Raw genomic sequence first — 16579 nt, forward strand, 5'->3', positions numbered from 1 at the left:
CTATTTCCTTGAAATGATACTCTTTCATTTTCAAATCCAAAGCCTTCATCTTCTCCTATACCGTCTTTTTAACAATCATGTCGTTTATGTACAATCCTTCTGTCCATTTCCCCAAGTGCTTTCTCTTCAGCACAGCACCTTCTTTCTACCAGTGCCTCCCCACAGGCAGCCCAGGGTGTGCAGGGCAGCCTCCCACCGCCATCCTGCTCTCCCTCCAAATGCCAAACGTGCCCTATGACCTGCACCCCGCCGCCTGACCAGCCGGGGCCACCTGGCCCCTCGGCAGGCACATCCCCAATCCCCCACACCACCGGTGGGGGCGCTGTGAGCAGGACAGGTATGAAGGAGCCACAGGAAAGGGGTGCGTAAGGCACCTATCTCTGACTGCCCCCCCCCGCCTCCCCATTTGCCCATATAACTTCCAGATCCCCTGTCCACATTAGCTTGTCCTTCCAGTGCAGATTTGAATGTCCCGACTGACCTTGACTTTTCTCCCCACTCCCCCCGCACCCACCGGGAGTGCCCACAAGAACTGTCCTCACCATAACTTCTACTCTTCCTTCTTTAGTGTATTCCTTGTTTCCCTTCCCCTTGCTTGCTTTGCCTGGGTTTTACTTCCTCCAGCTCTAGACTCTGCGGAGAGCTCATTATACCTTTTGACACTTGGGCTGATGCTGGATCCAGCCTCTCTTGTCCGTCTCCCCAGGCTGCCATTCCTTGTTCACCTCTTATATTCCCTCACATTTCCTTACGACAGGGTCCCCAGATCTAACAGACCCCCAGCATCACTCACACCCTCCTCCTGTGTGAAGACGCTGGTGCTGGAGACAACACATGCGCCATCTCAGAAGCTCAGCCGGCACTTGCCACCGCCACACGGTCTTCGTGGGGGGAGGGGAGGAAGCCATGGTTTTGTCCCCTGGGAAGCTTGTTGATAAAAGAGTAACAAACATCCCTGGAGGGAGGCTGCACTCCTCTGAGCGTCCTTCCCCTTGACAGCCCACAGGTAAAACCTGTCCCAGGGGCCACTCACTGCACCAGCTCGGCCATGGACACATCCCAACCCATCGTGCTCGCGTGCTCCTAGAAGCCACTGCTAAGCTGCAGTTGACGTTCTGTTCCATCATTTTGCAGAAGTGCTGCCTAAGCCGGCCAGGGGGCTTTCGCACTTGGACCCTCCCCTGCTCCGGAGGCCGCCCGCGGCCATGAGGCCTGCCGCTGGATCCCTTGAAGCTTCATCCTTTGCCTGGGATCCGAGAATTAACTCTCATCAACGCCCCTCCGTTCGCCCGTGTCATAAAGAACGCCGCTGTTAGCTGCAGCGTCTCCTTCAACATCTAAACCTGCCCAATTTTATTTTTGGAGCCCTTGATGACCTCGATCCTTTGTACACAGAAGGTCCAGGTGTCAGCCTATAATGTCTTTATTCCGGTGTTTAAATGCACGCTGAGCTGGGCAGAGGACAAGGGCCCTCACCTGGGAGCTGTCATGGCTGAAGATGACGGAGCTGAGGTCCCCACAGTTATAGTGTTTGATGAGATCCTCCGTCGTGTAGGGGATCTGAAGGCGGCCTGCTCGAAGGCTCTCCTGCTGCAGGAGGGTCTGGTTCAAAGCAAAGATGACCTAAGGGGAGAAAACACAGGGCCCTTTTAGGTTCACCGACACAGCAATCATTAGCGGCCATCTTATTTCTTTTGTCCGAGGTTGGCAATGGCCTCACCTCTGGGTTTGTTGTGTAAGGACATGGACACTGCTGTTAAAAACGGGAACACAAATCCCTGGGTGGTGTTCAAAGAAAAGGAGGACAGTCCTGCCCAAGTTGGCCCCTTGTGGGTCACCCTGGAGAAAGTGCCTTACGATGGACACAGACCACCTGGAGCTGTCCCATGAGAGTTGCCAGGAGGTGAAGGGACCAGAGCATGGCTTGAGACGAACAGCTGAAGAAGCTGGGGAGGAAAGGCGGGAGCAGCTGGGGACACACAGACAGGCACATACCGATGCCAGCTTCACTTACACGAAGGGCTGGACAGGAAAATATACACACATCCACGAGTCTGTTCTAACCTTCAGTGTGGCGTTTGCTGCCTAATGGATTCACTGGGCCCGTGGGACGTTAATAGAAGTTACGGTTAGTAGAAGTTATGGAAAAGGAGGAAACAAGGCCTACACAAAATCAAACAGTTTTATCTATACAAGTTTCTCAGAGTCTCTGATACACTAACGTGAGCTGCGGCTCTTCCCAAAGGGAGAGTGTGCCAGGTTTCCCAAGCTTATTTGAGGCACACATCACAAGAGAAGGGTGCACAGACATATCCTTTGGGAAAATCCAGCCTCAAAGAATTTTACAAAACAGTGGATTCTCCACAGCGCTGGAGAGCTGGGGCGGGGTGGTGGGATTCTGGCACCAGGTGGGACTGGGGCTGGCCACCCTCCATGAGGTTCCTGACAACATTGCAGATGCCCTGGCACTTTCTCTCTTGCTCTCCCCAGGTGCGGATGCAGACATATCACCTTTGACAGTTGCCCTTCCACGTGCTGCCCCAGTAATCGGTATACAGATACTGCCTGGCTGGAATGTTCCCTCCCCATTCGCTGAAAAGCACACAGGGTCCATCTGAGCACTCTGTGAGGTCTTCAGCAGGAAGTTTTCAAGTCTCTGGAGACAACATATTACATGTCTCACGTCAGCAAATGACCCTACGCAGCCCCCACCCCCTTACTTTCTCCTGTCACACATCCTCCTCATTCTGAGGGCAGAGAGGCAGGGGGGCTTGTTGACTTGCTTCCCACAGGCCATGGAGGCACACGTTTGCTGTATGCTCTCCTCCCATGGCCCTGTCTCCCTTGGTCACTCTGATAATGGCCGGCCCTGGCCTGAGGCCTTAACCAAAGGCGGTGGGGGCAGGTCTCTCTGGAAAATCCCCTCCTCTCCTCTCAAAACATCCCTCTTCCTCTCTGTCAGGCCTGGACCTTCTGGGCCATGCCCTGTCCCCACCCCTCCACTGATGACATGAGCTGACAGACAGGTACACCAAGGTGCATGTCCACAAATTACGGTCTAAGTGAGGAAACTCAGGCTTCCACAGAGAGGAGCCTCTGCGTTCTAAAGCCACACAATCGGGACCCCCCCCACCACCACCACTGAGTACAGCTAAATGCCTTCTTTGGATTAGCTGGAGGAACAGATCTTTGGAGAGGAGGGGGAGGGGCAGAATGAAGCCCCTCTCAGGTCTGCCGGGCCCAGGCCAAGGTCTCACACATTCTCTCTCAGTGTCTCATCCAAACCAAGTTCTCAAGCTCTGCTTGGCTCACAAAAGCGTGCTGATGGACTCTGCTCGCCTCCCGAAGCCATTCGGGACAAGCCCAGGTATCACTTGCTGGCAGACCTTCCACCAAGAGTTTCCATTGACTTTGAAATGCTTTTCTGAAGGTGCTCTTGGTATTCTGAGAAGACTGAGCCACCCGTCCTACTGGACAGGCCGATCTGCAAAATGGAGAAGACGGCGTGGCCTGCCTGGCAGGTTAAATCTGACGTTTGTTTATTCAGTCCCTTCTTGATGTGGTCAAATGTCATTTACCCTAAAGACATTTCACCTGCCCAACAGGCTTCCAAAGCCTCGCTGGGATGTTTTTCTTTGCTTCTTACGTTTACTTTTGATGATCAAGCTCCATGCGACTGGGAGCAGGGCCCTGAGGCATGGCTGGGGGGGCCTTCTTTGGGCCAAACCCGGGGGGCCTTCTGTGTCTGCCTCCGCGGCTGTAGGAGGTACCTACCCCCTGGTCCTCTGCAGCAAGTCTCGAGGCCCCGGAGCAGGCGTCAGGGAGCACAAGACAGAGACACAAAAACAATACACAGCCCCAGACTCGGCCAGCTGAAACCATGGAGGTCCAGACCCAGCTTCCTCAGAGACCTGCTGGGGCACCTCGAAAGGCCCCACGGCCTGACAGGATTCATGATTGTTGGTCACTCTTAGGCAATTCACTCGCCTTGCTGTGCCTGGCCAAGTCTGAGCCAGTCTGACAAATCTGGGGTGTCAGGAAGTGACTCACAGCTTGGCAAATTCCTCAGAAACAACTGTGTTCGGTTACGTTGAGCACAGGGGCCTGTCCCAGGAAGTTGATCCTGATGGAGCGTTGTCATTGACCTAGCCTCCCGGCGTTGCAGGATTTCATCTGGCGCTATTCCTGGGCAGCCAGAAAGCCCACATACAGCGGCAGCCTGTCCAACTGAGAGCCCAGGCAGGCGACCAGGGAGGGAAGGCAGGGCAAAGGAGTCAATCCCTTTCTTTGGAGACTCTGCTGACATTTTCTCACATGTTGTCTTAGTTTCCTGGGGCTGCCATAACAAAGGACCACACCCTGGGCAGCTTAAACAACAGAAATGTATTGTCTCACAGTTCTGGAGACCAGAGTCCAGAATCAAGGTGCTGGCAGGCCCATGCTCCCTTTGAAGGATTTAGGGAAGGATCTGGTCCAGGTCTGTCTCCTAGCTTCCGGTCGTTCCTTGGCTTGTGGCTGCATAACTCCAATCTCCACATGGCGCACACCCCATGTATGTCTGCGTCCAAAGTTCTCCTTTGTGTAAGGACACGGTCAAGCTGGATTAGTGCCCACCCCCAATGACCTCATCTTAAATCATCTGTAAAGACCGATTTCCAAATACGGTCACATTCTCAGGTCCCGAGGGTTAGGACTTCAATGTAAGGATTTGGAGACACAAGTCAAAACATGTCAGTCTCAGTTTACTTCTTTTTTTAATAGTTCATATGAATATGGTAAAAATTTCAAACAGCATGAAGGAAAAGAGCTCCCTTCTACTCCTGTACCCTAATCCCCCTCCCTAAAAACAATCACTGCGGCCAGTGTCTTGTGTATCTTTCCAGGGACAGTCTCGGTGTGTAAAAGCCAACAGATAGGCAAATGACACATGATAGAGAAACGTAGGGATATCTCCTCCGCTCTTCTGTTTGTGCTCCTTTGGCCTTGAAACGCTCAAATAAATGCCTTTCCATGGACGAATACTGAAGCTATCCATTATGACGTAAGACAAACAACCCTGGGCTAGAAAGCCAGGGTTTGGCAAACAGGCTTATCCTCCATGGTTTCTGAAGTCCATGCAGCCTGAGACGTAACCTTATCCTTAAGATAACATTACTGACTAGAGCAAATCACAAAAAAGGAAAAGGGAAATTTCTGACTGCAAGAAGGGACAAAATGAAGGTCTCCTCCAGCCTTTCCAGGGAGAAAGCAGGCTGGATGCAGAGGCCCCCAGGGCACCCCAGAGGTGTCCCCACTGCCCCCGATCCAAAGCTGTCCTAGTGTGGCAGGATCGTCGAGCACAACAGCCAAGAAGGAACTCTTGAGATGCTGCACAGTGCGACTTAGGACGTGTATTTAAGAAGCATGGGGACGGGACCCGCGGGCACAGGGAGCTGCTCTTCCGCTGTAGGAAGCTGGTGGTTATATGCTTAGTGCCCGGGGAGCAAGGAGACGTGCAGGGAGTATGAGATCATAAATGTCTTCTTCGAACTTATACTCCTAAGACTACTTCCGCAGGATTTCTCTGGTGCCTATCATTCAGTTTGACATTAACTACCAGTGAGATTTACAGGCAGTGACGAGACCCTTTATGAATGTAGCAACCAGCACGTACTTGATCCTTACTGAAAGTATGCAGGCTGGGACGCCTGGATGGCTCCGTCCATTAAGCATCTGCCCTCGGCTGGGATCATGATCCCGGGGTCCTGGGATCAAGCCCTGTGTCAGGCTCCTTGATCAGCGGGAAGCCTGCCGCTCCCCCTGCTCATACTCTTTCTGACCAAACAAATAAAATCTTAAAAAACAACAACAACAACAACTATGCAGGCTATAGGCCAGCCTTCTGGGCTAAAAATGAACATGTTTTTGCTTCCCTTATCACCAGGACCTCTGCTCTAGGCTCAGGCTGACCCAGGCAGGCCCCAAGGAGAAATCCGGGCAGAATTCCACAGGTGAAGATTTCAGACAATCCTACAAGGACTCAGGTTCATTTCTCCGAGATCTCAGATAAGCCTTCTCCCCCAGTTACTCCGATGGCCTGGTTTTCCCAGGAACCTTCTAAACCAGTGTTTTCCAAACCACAGATTGCAACTCACTATCCGCCGCTTCATTGTTGACATGAAACTTGGCAGGCTCCACCCATTGTTCTGGAGCTTGCTTATTTCTTTTAATCCTGGGTAACCGTCCGTACGTGCATCCAGGGCTGCTCCGTGCTTCCTAACAGCCGCACATAGACCGCCACGAGCCCGTGCAACCGCCCCTTACGAACCGCCACCTACGTTCACCCGCGGACGACTCCCTGTGCCGGCAGGGCTGGGAGTCACCGACGGAATTAAGTCAGGGCTAGAGCTTCAGGAACCTGAAGAAACAATCTTTGAAATGTGAACCGTCTCCAGGGAGCCGCTGGTGGGCGCTGCCCTGAAGTCAACTCCTGGCTCTGCTCTCGGACCCTCTGCACAGTTTCTGGAGACTGACTCATACCCCCACCAGGAAGGATGTGGGCTGGGGGACCGGCAAGCTTCTGAAATGGCATTGCTTCTACAGTCTTTTCATGCAAACAAAACTCTCTGTGGCCGAACCTAGAAACCACCACCTGAAACGTCATTTCAGAAGAAATCCACGTTCTAAATTCTCAAGTCCGGCTTTTGGGGTGCACGGGAAGTACCAAGAATTATGCCTCCTGTATCGTGACTATCTTGCCAAGCTACCTGGGCTGATGCAGAACAACAAATTCTCTTAAAAATTCCCAGGCGGCAGATACCTTACTTAGATCCTGGTCACTTGCGGTCTATCTTTTCACCTGAGGGCCAAGCAAGAGGCACCAGGAAGAGGGCAAGAGGCGGAGGTGGTAGAATACTAGACCTCTGAGCACCCGGAGGGGGTCAGCTAAGTCATTAGCATGATGTGCTGACATTATAATTATAATAATAATAACAGCAGCAGCCCCTCCCCACCCCCCCACAGCTCCGGGAAGTGGAGCTGCATTTGGGGGAGATTTGGTGCGGTCCTGAGGGGGTGCCCGTTAGAAGTGGGACAGAACAAAAGGTTGTGTGATGGCAACAGGTCACAGAGGGCAGTTGAGGATACATGAACACCCAGTGGGAGTCTAGGCGGAGGTGGAAACTCCAGAGAGAGACGGGCCATCACAGTCCCTACCTGGCCCCTGCCATTAAAAACAGGCGGTGCCAAGAGCAGCCAGTCTGTGTTAGAGCATCACCCGGCCCTCGGCAGCCACACTGTGGGTGAGCTCAGCACCTCGCGGGGGCGCTGCAGCAGCCAGAATACAGGAGAGCATGTGTTCAAGGACGCACCACTGCCTGAGAGCAACGTAAGAGACGGACGGATGGGCACAAACACCTCCCAAATGGCGACCATGGGCGTGGCACCCATCAGCCCACCCTCCACGACCTAGCACCACGCTGCTGGCCTGACCAGCCACAGACCATGAAAAGCATGCTACACATGTCACCAGGGGCCAAAGGAACCAAAGGCCCCAGAGACCTTAGAGCTAAGCAGCCCACTTCCCTTGAATCCTGCCAAGATTTCTGTCCTTGACCACATGAAACAGCAGCTATGCGTGAAGCTTGCAACTGACCAATCCTGCTATCTTCAGGGACGCAGGACTTCTTACCTGTTGGGAAAAACTCGTTTATGTCCTGAGGCCACCCATGGAGGCTCCTGGAAGAACTCAGGCCAACCTAGCTGGGGATACAATGGACATGCCCCGATCTACGACAGAGGACAAGCAGAGCCCTGTGGCTGGTCTCTGCAAACACATAAGGAGACGGGCTCAGAGTGCTTCAGAACGGGTCCTGCAAAACCTTTGTTGTTCTCTGAGGCTCACATTTGGAACGGTTCAGGGCCAAATAAACCATCACTGGGGGACTTGCCACCTTGGAGAGGTTCCCAGTGCTTCTCCAGGGTATACCAAGCTCTTCTTTTTGAACGCTTGCTATCTCAAGTCAGGTGCTCTGTTCTACTGTGGGACATTTTTAACTATTAGAAAGTCCTTTCTTCTTTTTGAGCTCCCTGTCTCTCTGTGATTGCCGTGTAGTCATTATTGTATATATCAATACAATGTGTGTTTCCATACATGCACAGTCTGTTAGCAGCCATCCACACAGAAAACATGTGTGTCCTCCTTCTAGGAACCTCTCCTATAGAAATGCTGGCACACGTGTGCGATAGAAGTGTGGCAGATGTTCCCCGGGGAGCTGTAATACTGCTCTCCATGGCACTGCGACTGTTCAATTAAAATTGGAATGTCCATAGAGAGGGGATTCCTACATTAAAGGGGAGACTGCACGTAATGACCTCAAATGCTCTTCCACTTGGAAGCATTTGATATGCTCCATTTCAGAGAGGGAGGGGAGCAGACCCTTCTGGTCTCACATTCTGCCTTCTCGGCCTCCACCCTTTCTCCTCCCCTCGGCACAGGCCGCAGGGCTCCAGGGAGAAAGGAATGAGGTCAGGCGCCCATTAGGAGCCTCCACACGGTCCCTGTGGTGTCTGAGCCACCTCCTCTGCTCGAGCTGAGGCGAGGGAATCCAATGTACCCCCAACAAGCCTCTGTTCGTGGAAGGGCCAGTGTACCCACCCCGAGCATACGTTCTTCTGCAGTCACGGGGCCTACAGGCCCTGGCAAAGGGGCAACGACAGGGGCGGCGGCAGCGTGGGCAGCCACAGGACCGCAGCAAGAGCTGTGAGTGTGGCAGCAACCAAATCTGTAAGCCCGGGACAGACGAATGGAGTGATGACAGCAACAGCCAGCAAGGTCCAGGAGGAAGCACAGCCAGCACAACCAAGGGGGGTGGGGGGCAGCATGGCCTCAGAGAGCCCGAACAGGATGGACGGGGGTAGTGCAAGCTCGTCCTAGGAGGCTGCTTGCGGCACGTCATCAGGAGCCAGTCCCTCCCCAGAGGGCTGCAGGAGTGTGGCAACTACAAAGACAACCAGTAAGCCCAACGTAGAAAAAGCTAAACGTCCAGTGATCATCTCACTTGGGCGGAGTGAAGGCTCCATGTGGGAACGGTATGGAAGCCAGAGTCGCCCGGGCCAGTGCCGAAGCCCAGAAAGAAAGAAGGCAAACAGAGGCTAGATCTCCTGGTAGAAGGAGTTCCCATCACCACATAACAAGTGGAAGTCCCCGCAGGTCAGGCAAGACAAGTCAATCCAAAGAACATCTCCCTAACCAGCCACAGAGGCAGCAGAGGGGGTAAACAGAGGATGTTATGGGTTGACTTTTCTCCCCCCAAAAGATATGTTCGTCCTAATCCCCATTACCTGTGAACATGACCTTTTGGAAATAGGGTCTTTGCAGATGTAATCAGGCTAGGATGAGGTCGTTAGGGTGGGCCCTAATCCATCAAGACTGGTATCCTTACCAGAAGGGGAAATGTGGACAGACAGAAACGCACAGAGGGAAGGTACTGGAAAGTCACATGGTGAAAAGACAGTGGTGTGATGACGACACAGGTGTAGATTGGAGGGATGCATCCACAAGACAAGAAAGGCCAAAACTGCCAGCAGCTACTAGAAGCTGGAGGAGGCAGGGGAGGACTCTCTTCTAGGCCCTTCAGAGGGAGTGCAGCCCTGCCGACACCTTGACTTGGGACTTCTAGCCTCCAGAACTAGGAGAGAATACATTTCTGGTGTTTTCAGCCACCAGTCTGTGGGACTTTGTTAGCCCTAGGAAATGAATGCAGGGGCAACAGACCCAGCTCCTGCCCTCACCACAGCCTGACCAGGAAGGCTCTAGGGCATCTCACAAACAGGAGGAGCCAATCTATGGCTAGGTCAGGTTCTGCAGGTGAGAGAACCAGCTGCATCAGCTCTCAAAGAATTTGAAGAAGCCAGTCCTACAGTCCTACTATAAAAACAGTGGTCTCCTCTCTTGGTAAAAGGAAATACTGTGTCTAAGACTGTGCTGGGGAGCGGCAAGGGGGTCCTCGGGGAGCTAGCAGAAGGTGGCAAGTGGCTGGAGATCACAGGTACCTAATCCCTGAGACCAAGGAGACAGTGGACCTTTGAAGCCGATTAAAGAGGAATCAGAGCAGGAAGACCGAGCCTCATAGAAGTGTCCCTAGACAGCCATCCCAGCTTTCCTTACCACAGTTTAATTAAATAGAAAGGAAAACCGTAGCACATGGGGATGAAACTCTCACATGCGTGTTCTAGGAGACTACTGTGACAATGTTTATAGCAAAATTATTTGAAACAGCAAAACCCTGGAAACAGTCCACCAAGAAGAGAACTAAAAACTGTGGTAGATGCCACACAACAGTGAAAATCAACAGTGGCCGCACACATTAGCGTGGATGAATGTCGCACGGTTTGGGTTACCCAGCAAGACACAGAAGAAAGTATATGGTAGAGTTCCATTCATAGAATAAGTCGAAAACAAGACCAAACACCATATTGTTTAAAACACATATTTGATAAAACTGTAAAGAAAAATGGTGACTTCAGGTAAGGAATGGGGAGTTTATATGGAGCAATTACAGGGACAGTGGGAATCAGGATGAACAGAGCCTAAGTTGGTTTAAATCATAAGGAAACAGACTCTCACACAGCGGAAAGCCAAAAGCAGAGGAGCGTAGTAAGGGCAGGGCTCCCCTGGTCTATGCACCTGCTTATTTCTGGACCACCCTCGTAACTAGGAAACTCAAATCGAGCCACGCAAACAAGCACCTCTACTCTAACCTCTCCTCTCTTCCATCTATTTGAGCCACCTTAGGACACGTGCTCACACCTACACCAATCGGAGAAGCCAGAAGAATTCTGCGTGCTGGTTGGCTTGAAACCAGGATCCTGAGCTGATCACTGACAAGGTCGGCTCCCGAACCAATCACTCCAAGATGGACACTTGTGGGAAAGGCAAGTGAAGTGGCAAATGACTGAGTTCAGAAAAAAACATTCAACCCCCCGTGCCGTCCTGGTTTCTCCTGCTAGGGTGAAAAGAATGCCTAGGAATAAAATGGGGCAAGAGGAACCAAGGGTGTAAAGATGTGTCAACAGGGACGGGGTGTAAGAGCGGACTGAGTAGGTACGAAGAAGCCCAACCACTTAGGGTGGCAGGAGCAAAGGCAACCGCGAGCTTCTATCGAATGTCCGTTATGCACTGGGTCCTCTACAGAGGTTCTCTCGTTCATTCCTCACTACAATCCTATGACGTCTGTTTCATCAACCCCATTAACAGATGAGAAAACAGACTCAGAAAGGTTCAGTATCTTGCCCCAAGTCAAAAAGAAAAGAAAGAGGAGGAAGTCAGGATTCAAACTCAGTCCATGGCCTCCTAAGTTCATGCTCTTTCCAGTGAGAAGCTGGGTAGAAGAACAGCAGGAGAGGCAGCAAGAGCAGCCTTGACCTCTCCAAGGCGTCTAAAACCGACTTCTTCCAAGGCAAGGCCCAGCTGCTTCGGACCCACGCCCCTCTAAGCAAGGACAGGCAGTATACCTACTTCTCCTGGATAACCTATCCTGGTTATAACAGCACCGGGCAGGTAAAGATTCAGAGACAGCCTCAAAGTCACTCTGTGTGTCTATTAACAAATGCCCCTCACCCAGAGACTACTGTGTCAGGTCAATCCTCTTATTTCAGACCCTCTGTCCTGCTAGGCAGATAAGAGATGCCAAAATCACCATGCTCCCTCCTCTCCCACTCCCTACCCAAACCATAGCCCCTGAAGGGACAGCCCTACTTAAGGCATGCCTGTCCACTCCCTCTCAAGCCATGCCCATGACAACTAGGCGGACGTCCCGTCCATGACACAGTACCATCAGGCTTATGGCCAAGGAGTACATCTGCCACCCCACAGAACAGACTCAAAAATCATCCACAAGCAGGGTGCCTGGGTGGCACAGCGGTTAAGCGTCTGCCTTCGGCTCAGGGCGTGATCCCGGTGTTGTGGGATCGAGTCCCACATCAGGCTCCTCCGCTATGAGTCTGCTTCTTCCTCTCCCACTCCCCCTGCTTGTGCTCCCTCTCTCGCTGGCTGTCTCTATCTTTGTCGAATAAATAAATAAAATCTTAAAAAAAAAAATCATCCACAAGCAGAAAATCTCTAGGCCAAATGCCAAGGGCTTTGTTTTCAGTATTGGTTAAGACTTCAAGGAGGATAAGAGACAGGAAGAAAGGAAGAACTATTGGAAATTACTACAATTAGCACAGAGTTTTTGACAGCACAGAGACTTAGAGGGACTTTCTTTTCCCCTCTGGAGACAGAGTGAGCCGGATAGATGTCCGCTCTCACATTAGTGCTTGCCTTATACTGCCTTTTTAAAAAAGTATCAGTCCACCCCAAAACATGTCTTATTAGCTGAATACTCTTCTCCATCCCTCCAATGACACATACTCACCCCATCTGCACTGTCTTCGGGATAGTAACAGGCTTACTCCCGGACAGTTTACTCCAGTGTTCAAATGCCACCCTTCCTTCTTGCTATCCGCCCCCACCCCGTCCCGCTCCCCCCACCCATGTCTCCCCTTCCGCTCTCCCCTTGCCTCCCTATAGCCCTTCTCTCTCCCTCTCTTTCTGGGCTGTGGAAAGAATCAATTAAGCTCCCTGTCCAACATTTGCAGCATGCTTCTTTCTCTTTCCTGAGACTTCTTCAGCTGTGGGGAGACCGAGGTCCCAGTTGGGGCATTGTTGCGGGAGCCCATGGGCTGAAGGAACGAGCAAGGGGGTCCGAGTCCGGCAGATGCCTTTTTTGTCAAAGACAAAGGCCCCCCATCGAGCCTCTCCACTTTCCAGCACTTTCATCCCCTTCAGATCAAAGGGCTGCTCAGCATATGAAAGGCGCCGCCCATTCTGCGGCTCCCATTAGCCCCGCACCACCCCACCAGCCTCCCAGCGCCCTGAACAAAGGGGCTCGCATCTGTTCAGGCGCAGACCTCACCTTCTGGGGCGGTGGGTTGTTGTGTCTTTTTTCTTAGTTCACTTTAGAGAGCCATTCGGCCCCCTGAAGTATAGTTGGAGAGCAGTAGGGGAAGGTCTTCCTTGTCCTCAGAACATTCCTCCCCAATATTGTTTCGAGCCTCCCTTGAGGATTTCTGGTCCTTGCCTCTCCCATCTCACCTGGGTATCCAGGCAGTGGGGATGTCCTTCTCAAGCTCATTTATTTTCTCCCTCCCAGCCACTCTGTAAAACCCCTCCTCCTTCTGTACCTAACAGGGGGCCATTCCCATGGAGTAGTCTAGACTGGCCCCTCAAAGCAAGATGGCGAGAAATCCTGCTCCTTTTCTTTCATGTTAATACATACTGCCTGACATGGGAGATAAAGCTTCCACACACTTCTTTGGACACTGAGCTCTGTTTTCCTGGGGTGGGGGAGGGAGGTGAGGATAAAGCACTCCTAAGAACTTGGACCTGAGCTCTTTGCAGCAAAAGGACTCAAGGATGAGGATGAGAGAAACTGGTCTTCGGTAACATTCCAACCTGAAGAAGTGTCTTCTGGTAAATGACGCTGGCTCCTGAAGAGCAGGAGAGAACATGGAGAGACCTGGCAGAACGTACCAGGCCGACCAGGCCTTCCCTCTTCTCTGCCTGCCACCCCCTCAACACCCTCCACGCCTCTCCTCTCCTTCTTTCCTTGGTCAGGCCTCCTGACCACTCTCTCTCCCTTCCACCCAGTCCGCATCCTGCCCCTGACGTCAGATGGGCCTCTTGTCGCAAACTGAACTGTGACACCCACCCACCCCCAAATTCACACGATGAAGCCCTAATCCCCAATGTGACTGTATTTGGAGATAGGGCCTCTAAGGAGGTATTAGGGTTAAATGAGGTCATAAGGGTAGGGCTCTGATCCGATAGGACTGCAGTCCTTATAAGAAGAGGAAGAGACACCAGAGGAACCCCCCCCACCGCCCCCCCCCCCCCACACACACACAGAGGAAAGGGCCCGTGAGGACACAGTAGAAGGCGACCATCTGCAAGCTGAGAGAGCCTCCACCAGAAACCCACCTGCCAGCACCCGGAGTTCGTACTCTGACCCTCTAGAACAAATTTCTGCTGCTTACACTCCCCCGTCTGTGCTATTCTGGGATGGCAGCCCGAGCAACTAAGACACCTCCTTCCCCTAAATCCCACACAATGCTGCGGTAACCCTGAGAACAAATACCAAGCTCTCATCTCCAAGGCCTGGTGCAACTTACCACCTCCGCTAAGCTTGCGAGGCTCTCAGCCCCTCCCCAGAAATCTCCATTCTTTTAACTTCTGGGGCGCTGAAAGGTAACTTTCCTTTACATTTTTTAAAGTTCTGACAAGACAGACAAGCTTTAAGAACAACAGACGCTGAAGAATCATGGGAAGAACCAAATTAAAAGCACAATAAAGCTAAATGCACCCCCTTAGCCACACTCGGAACTGTTACTGGGCCTAATCAGGCCTAAGTGGTAAGCAGTTCGTCTAAATGGCTACACACTACATGACGACAAACTCTAGTCCACAGAGAGCCCAGCGCCCAGTCTTGCGGTGTCTCCCCCTTGCTGGCCCCGGGCCTGGACTAACACGGCGGAAGCTCTTAGCGAAGAGGCTAACTCCAGCAGCCTGCCGTAGGGACCGGCCCGCACTCGGCTGCCAGACGCACTGACCTGCAACACTGCTCTCTCGGAGCTCCCACTTCTCCCGAAAACCGCTCGGTGTGCACGGAGACTTCCCAGCCTCCCACTCAAACCCTCTCCAGCATCGCCCTCCATCCCGCCCTACGCAAGCGCTCACGGAGCCCGCCCAGCCTGCCACCGTTTGGCCAGCACAGCATGCTTGTCCCCGGGTTTGCCTGCACTGTTGGCGCATGGAAATACCTCCCTCGCTTTCCTGTGCCTGTCTCAATCCCAGACTCCCCTTGAAAATCCAGCTCAATATTAAAGTAGACTCGGGGGGGGGGGGCGCCTGGGGGACTCAGTCACTTGAGCATCAGACTCTTGGTTTCGGCTCAGGTCATGATTTCGGGGTCATGATCTCGGGATCATGGGATCGACTGCAATGGGCTCCCCGCTCAGCCCAGAGCCTGTTTGAGACTGTCTCTCCCTCCCTCCAAGGTCCTTGTCAGCCCCTCCTTTTGGGCTGCTGTTCTGGCCCTCCCCTTTCCACCTCACACATTCTTCACCTCTCCCAACCCTCCCCCTCTCCTTTCTCTGCTCTGTGGTGGGAGTGACAGTTCAGAATATAGGTATTCTTGCCTCAAAGGTAGAAAAGAGAAACAGAGGACAAGTAGAGAGAGAAGGAAATTAGCAGAAGAAGGGAGGATCTGTAAATGGATCCTGGTAGCACGAGTTTTCTTCTTGCCTTTCTGGTCTGTTCCTAGGAGGTGAAGTGGAAAGGCCAGACATAAAGGACTGTATTAGTTTGCTGGGGCTGCTAGGACAGAGCACCCCAGACTGGGTGACTTAAACACAAATGTATTTTCACAGAAATGTATTTTCTCTCAATTCTAGAGGCCGGAAGTCAGAGATCACGGTGTCGGTGGGGTTCATGTCTCCTGAGGCCTCTCTCCATGGCTTGCAGACGCTGTCTTCTTCTTGTGTCTTCACATGGTCCTCACTCTGTGTGTGTCTGTGTCCTAATGTCTTCTTACAAGGACACTGGTCATACTGAGTGAGAGCCCACCCTGGTGATCTCATTTTAACTTAATTACCTCTCTAAAGACCTTATCTCCAAATACAGTCACATTCTGAGGTACTTGGGGTTAGGGCTTCAAAATATGAATTTGGGGGGGGACACAATTTGGTCCATAATAGGGACCCAAGGTAGAGCTGCAGAATTTGGGCAAGGTGACAAGAATAGGAGTCCAAAAGGAGTTGCTGACAAGGACCTTGGAAGGTCGAATCCAGGAAGGGAGATGGGAGCAGCAGGGGAATGGAGAGAGGGTGGGGAAGGGCACAGCCAGCTATCAGGCCCCTGATTTTGGCTTCAGTCACAGATTGTCTCAAATGTCTACAAACATGTTCCCTCTGCCCAGCATCCCAGAATCACTTCTGGGCCTGGGCTGGGTCTACAACATCAGCGGTCTCATCAGATGGTGTCCAGTCTTTGACCATGACCACTGCAAATGCAAACATGGCTGCCTGGTCCCGGGCAAACTGGGGGCCCCACTGAAGCCCCAGACAGCACAAAGCATCCCAGAGCTGTTCCCTCCCTGAGAAGTCAGTCAGCAACACCCCACGAGGATATTCTCTTCAGTGATAAGCAAATTCACCTACCCAATGTAACCGCTGAGAGCAGAGGCCCACCTGAAATGGAGTCAGGGAACCCAGGGAGGCAACCCCTCAGATCTCTCATGCTGTCATCCACATTTGATGATTCCACAGCTTTTGCTGAGACTGGCACCACAGCCCCCCTCACTGCCTTTGCAGGCCTGAATGACCACGAGAGGAAAGGAAGGGCCTTGTGGAAGAGTGCGGGGAGGAAGGGCAGCACAAACTGTGTCAGGAGGGATAGTGGAGAAGCAGGGAAGTGCCATAATGCCCAAGGTGTGACATTATACAATGTCACCAACGTCCCCCTCCAGAGTCCCGGGGCAGCCTCGCTCCATCGCTGGGCCAC

At 52.5% G+C, this 16579-nt stretch overlaps 1 protein-coding gene across 4 annotated transcripts in view; it reads right to left on the minus strand.

Moving 5' to 3' along the window:
- The window catches only part of TRABD2A (TraB domain containing 2A), a 48452-nt gene that overhangs the window by 11894 nt on the left and 19979 nt on the right, over positions 1-16579 (minus strand). For all 4 annotated transcript variants that reach the window (XM_057309306.1, XM_026481779.4, XM_057309307.1 and 1 more), the window contains exon 3: positions 1477-1623. In XM_057309306.1, coding sequence (XP_057165289.1) covers positions 1477-1623 — 147 coding nt within the window. The remainder of the gene's footprint in view (positions 1-1476; positions 1624-16579) is intronic.

This window comes from Ursus arctos, unplaced genomic scaffold (assembly GCF_023065955.2).
Source record: "Ursus arctos isolate Adak ecotype North America unplaced genomic scaffold, UrsArc2.0 scaffold_8, whole genome shotgun sequence".
In the NCBI taxonomy this organism is placed as follows: Eukaryota; Metazoa; Chordata; class Mammalia; order Carnivora; family Ursidae; genus Ursus; species Ursus arctos.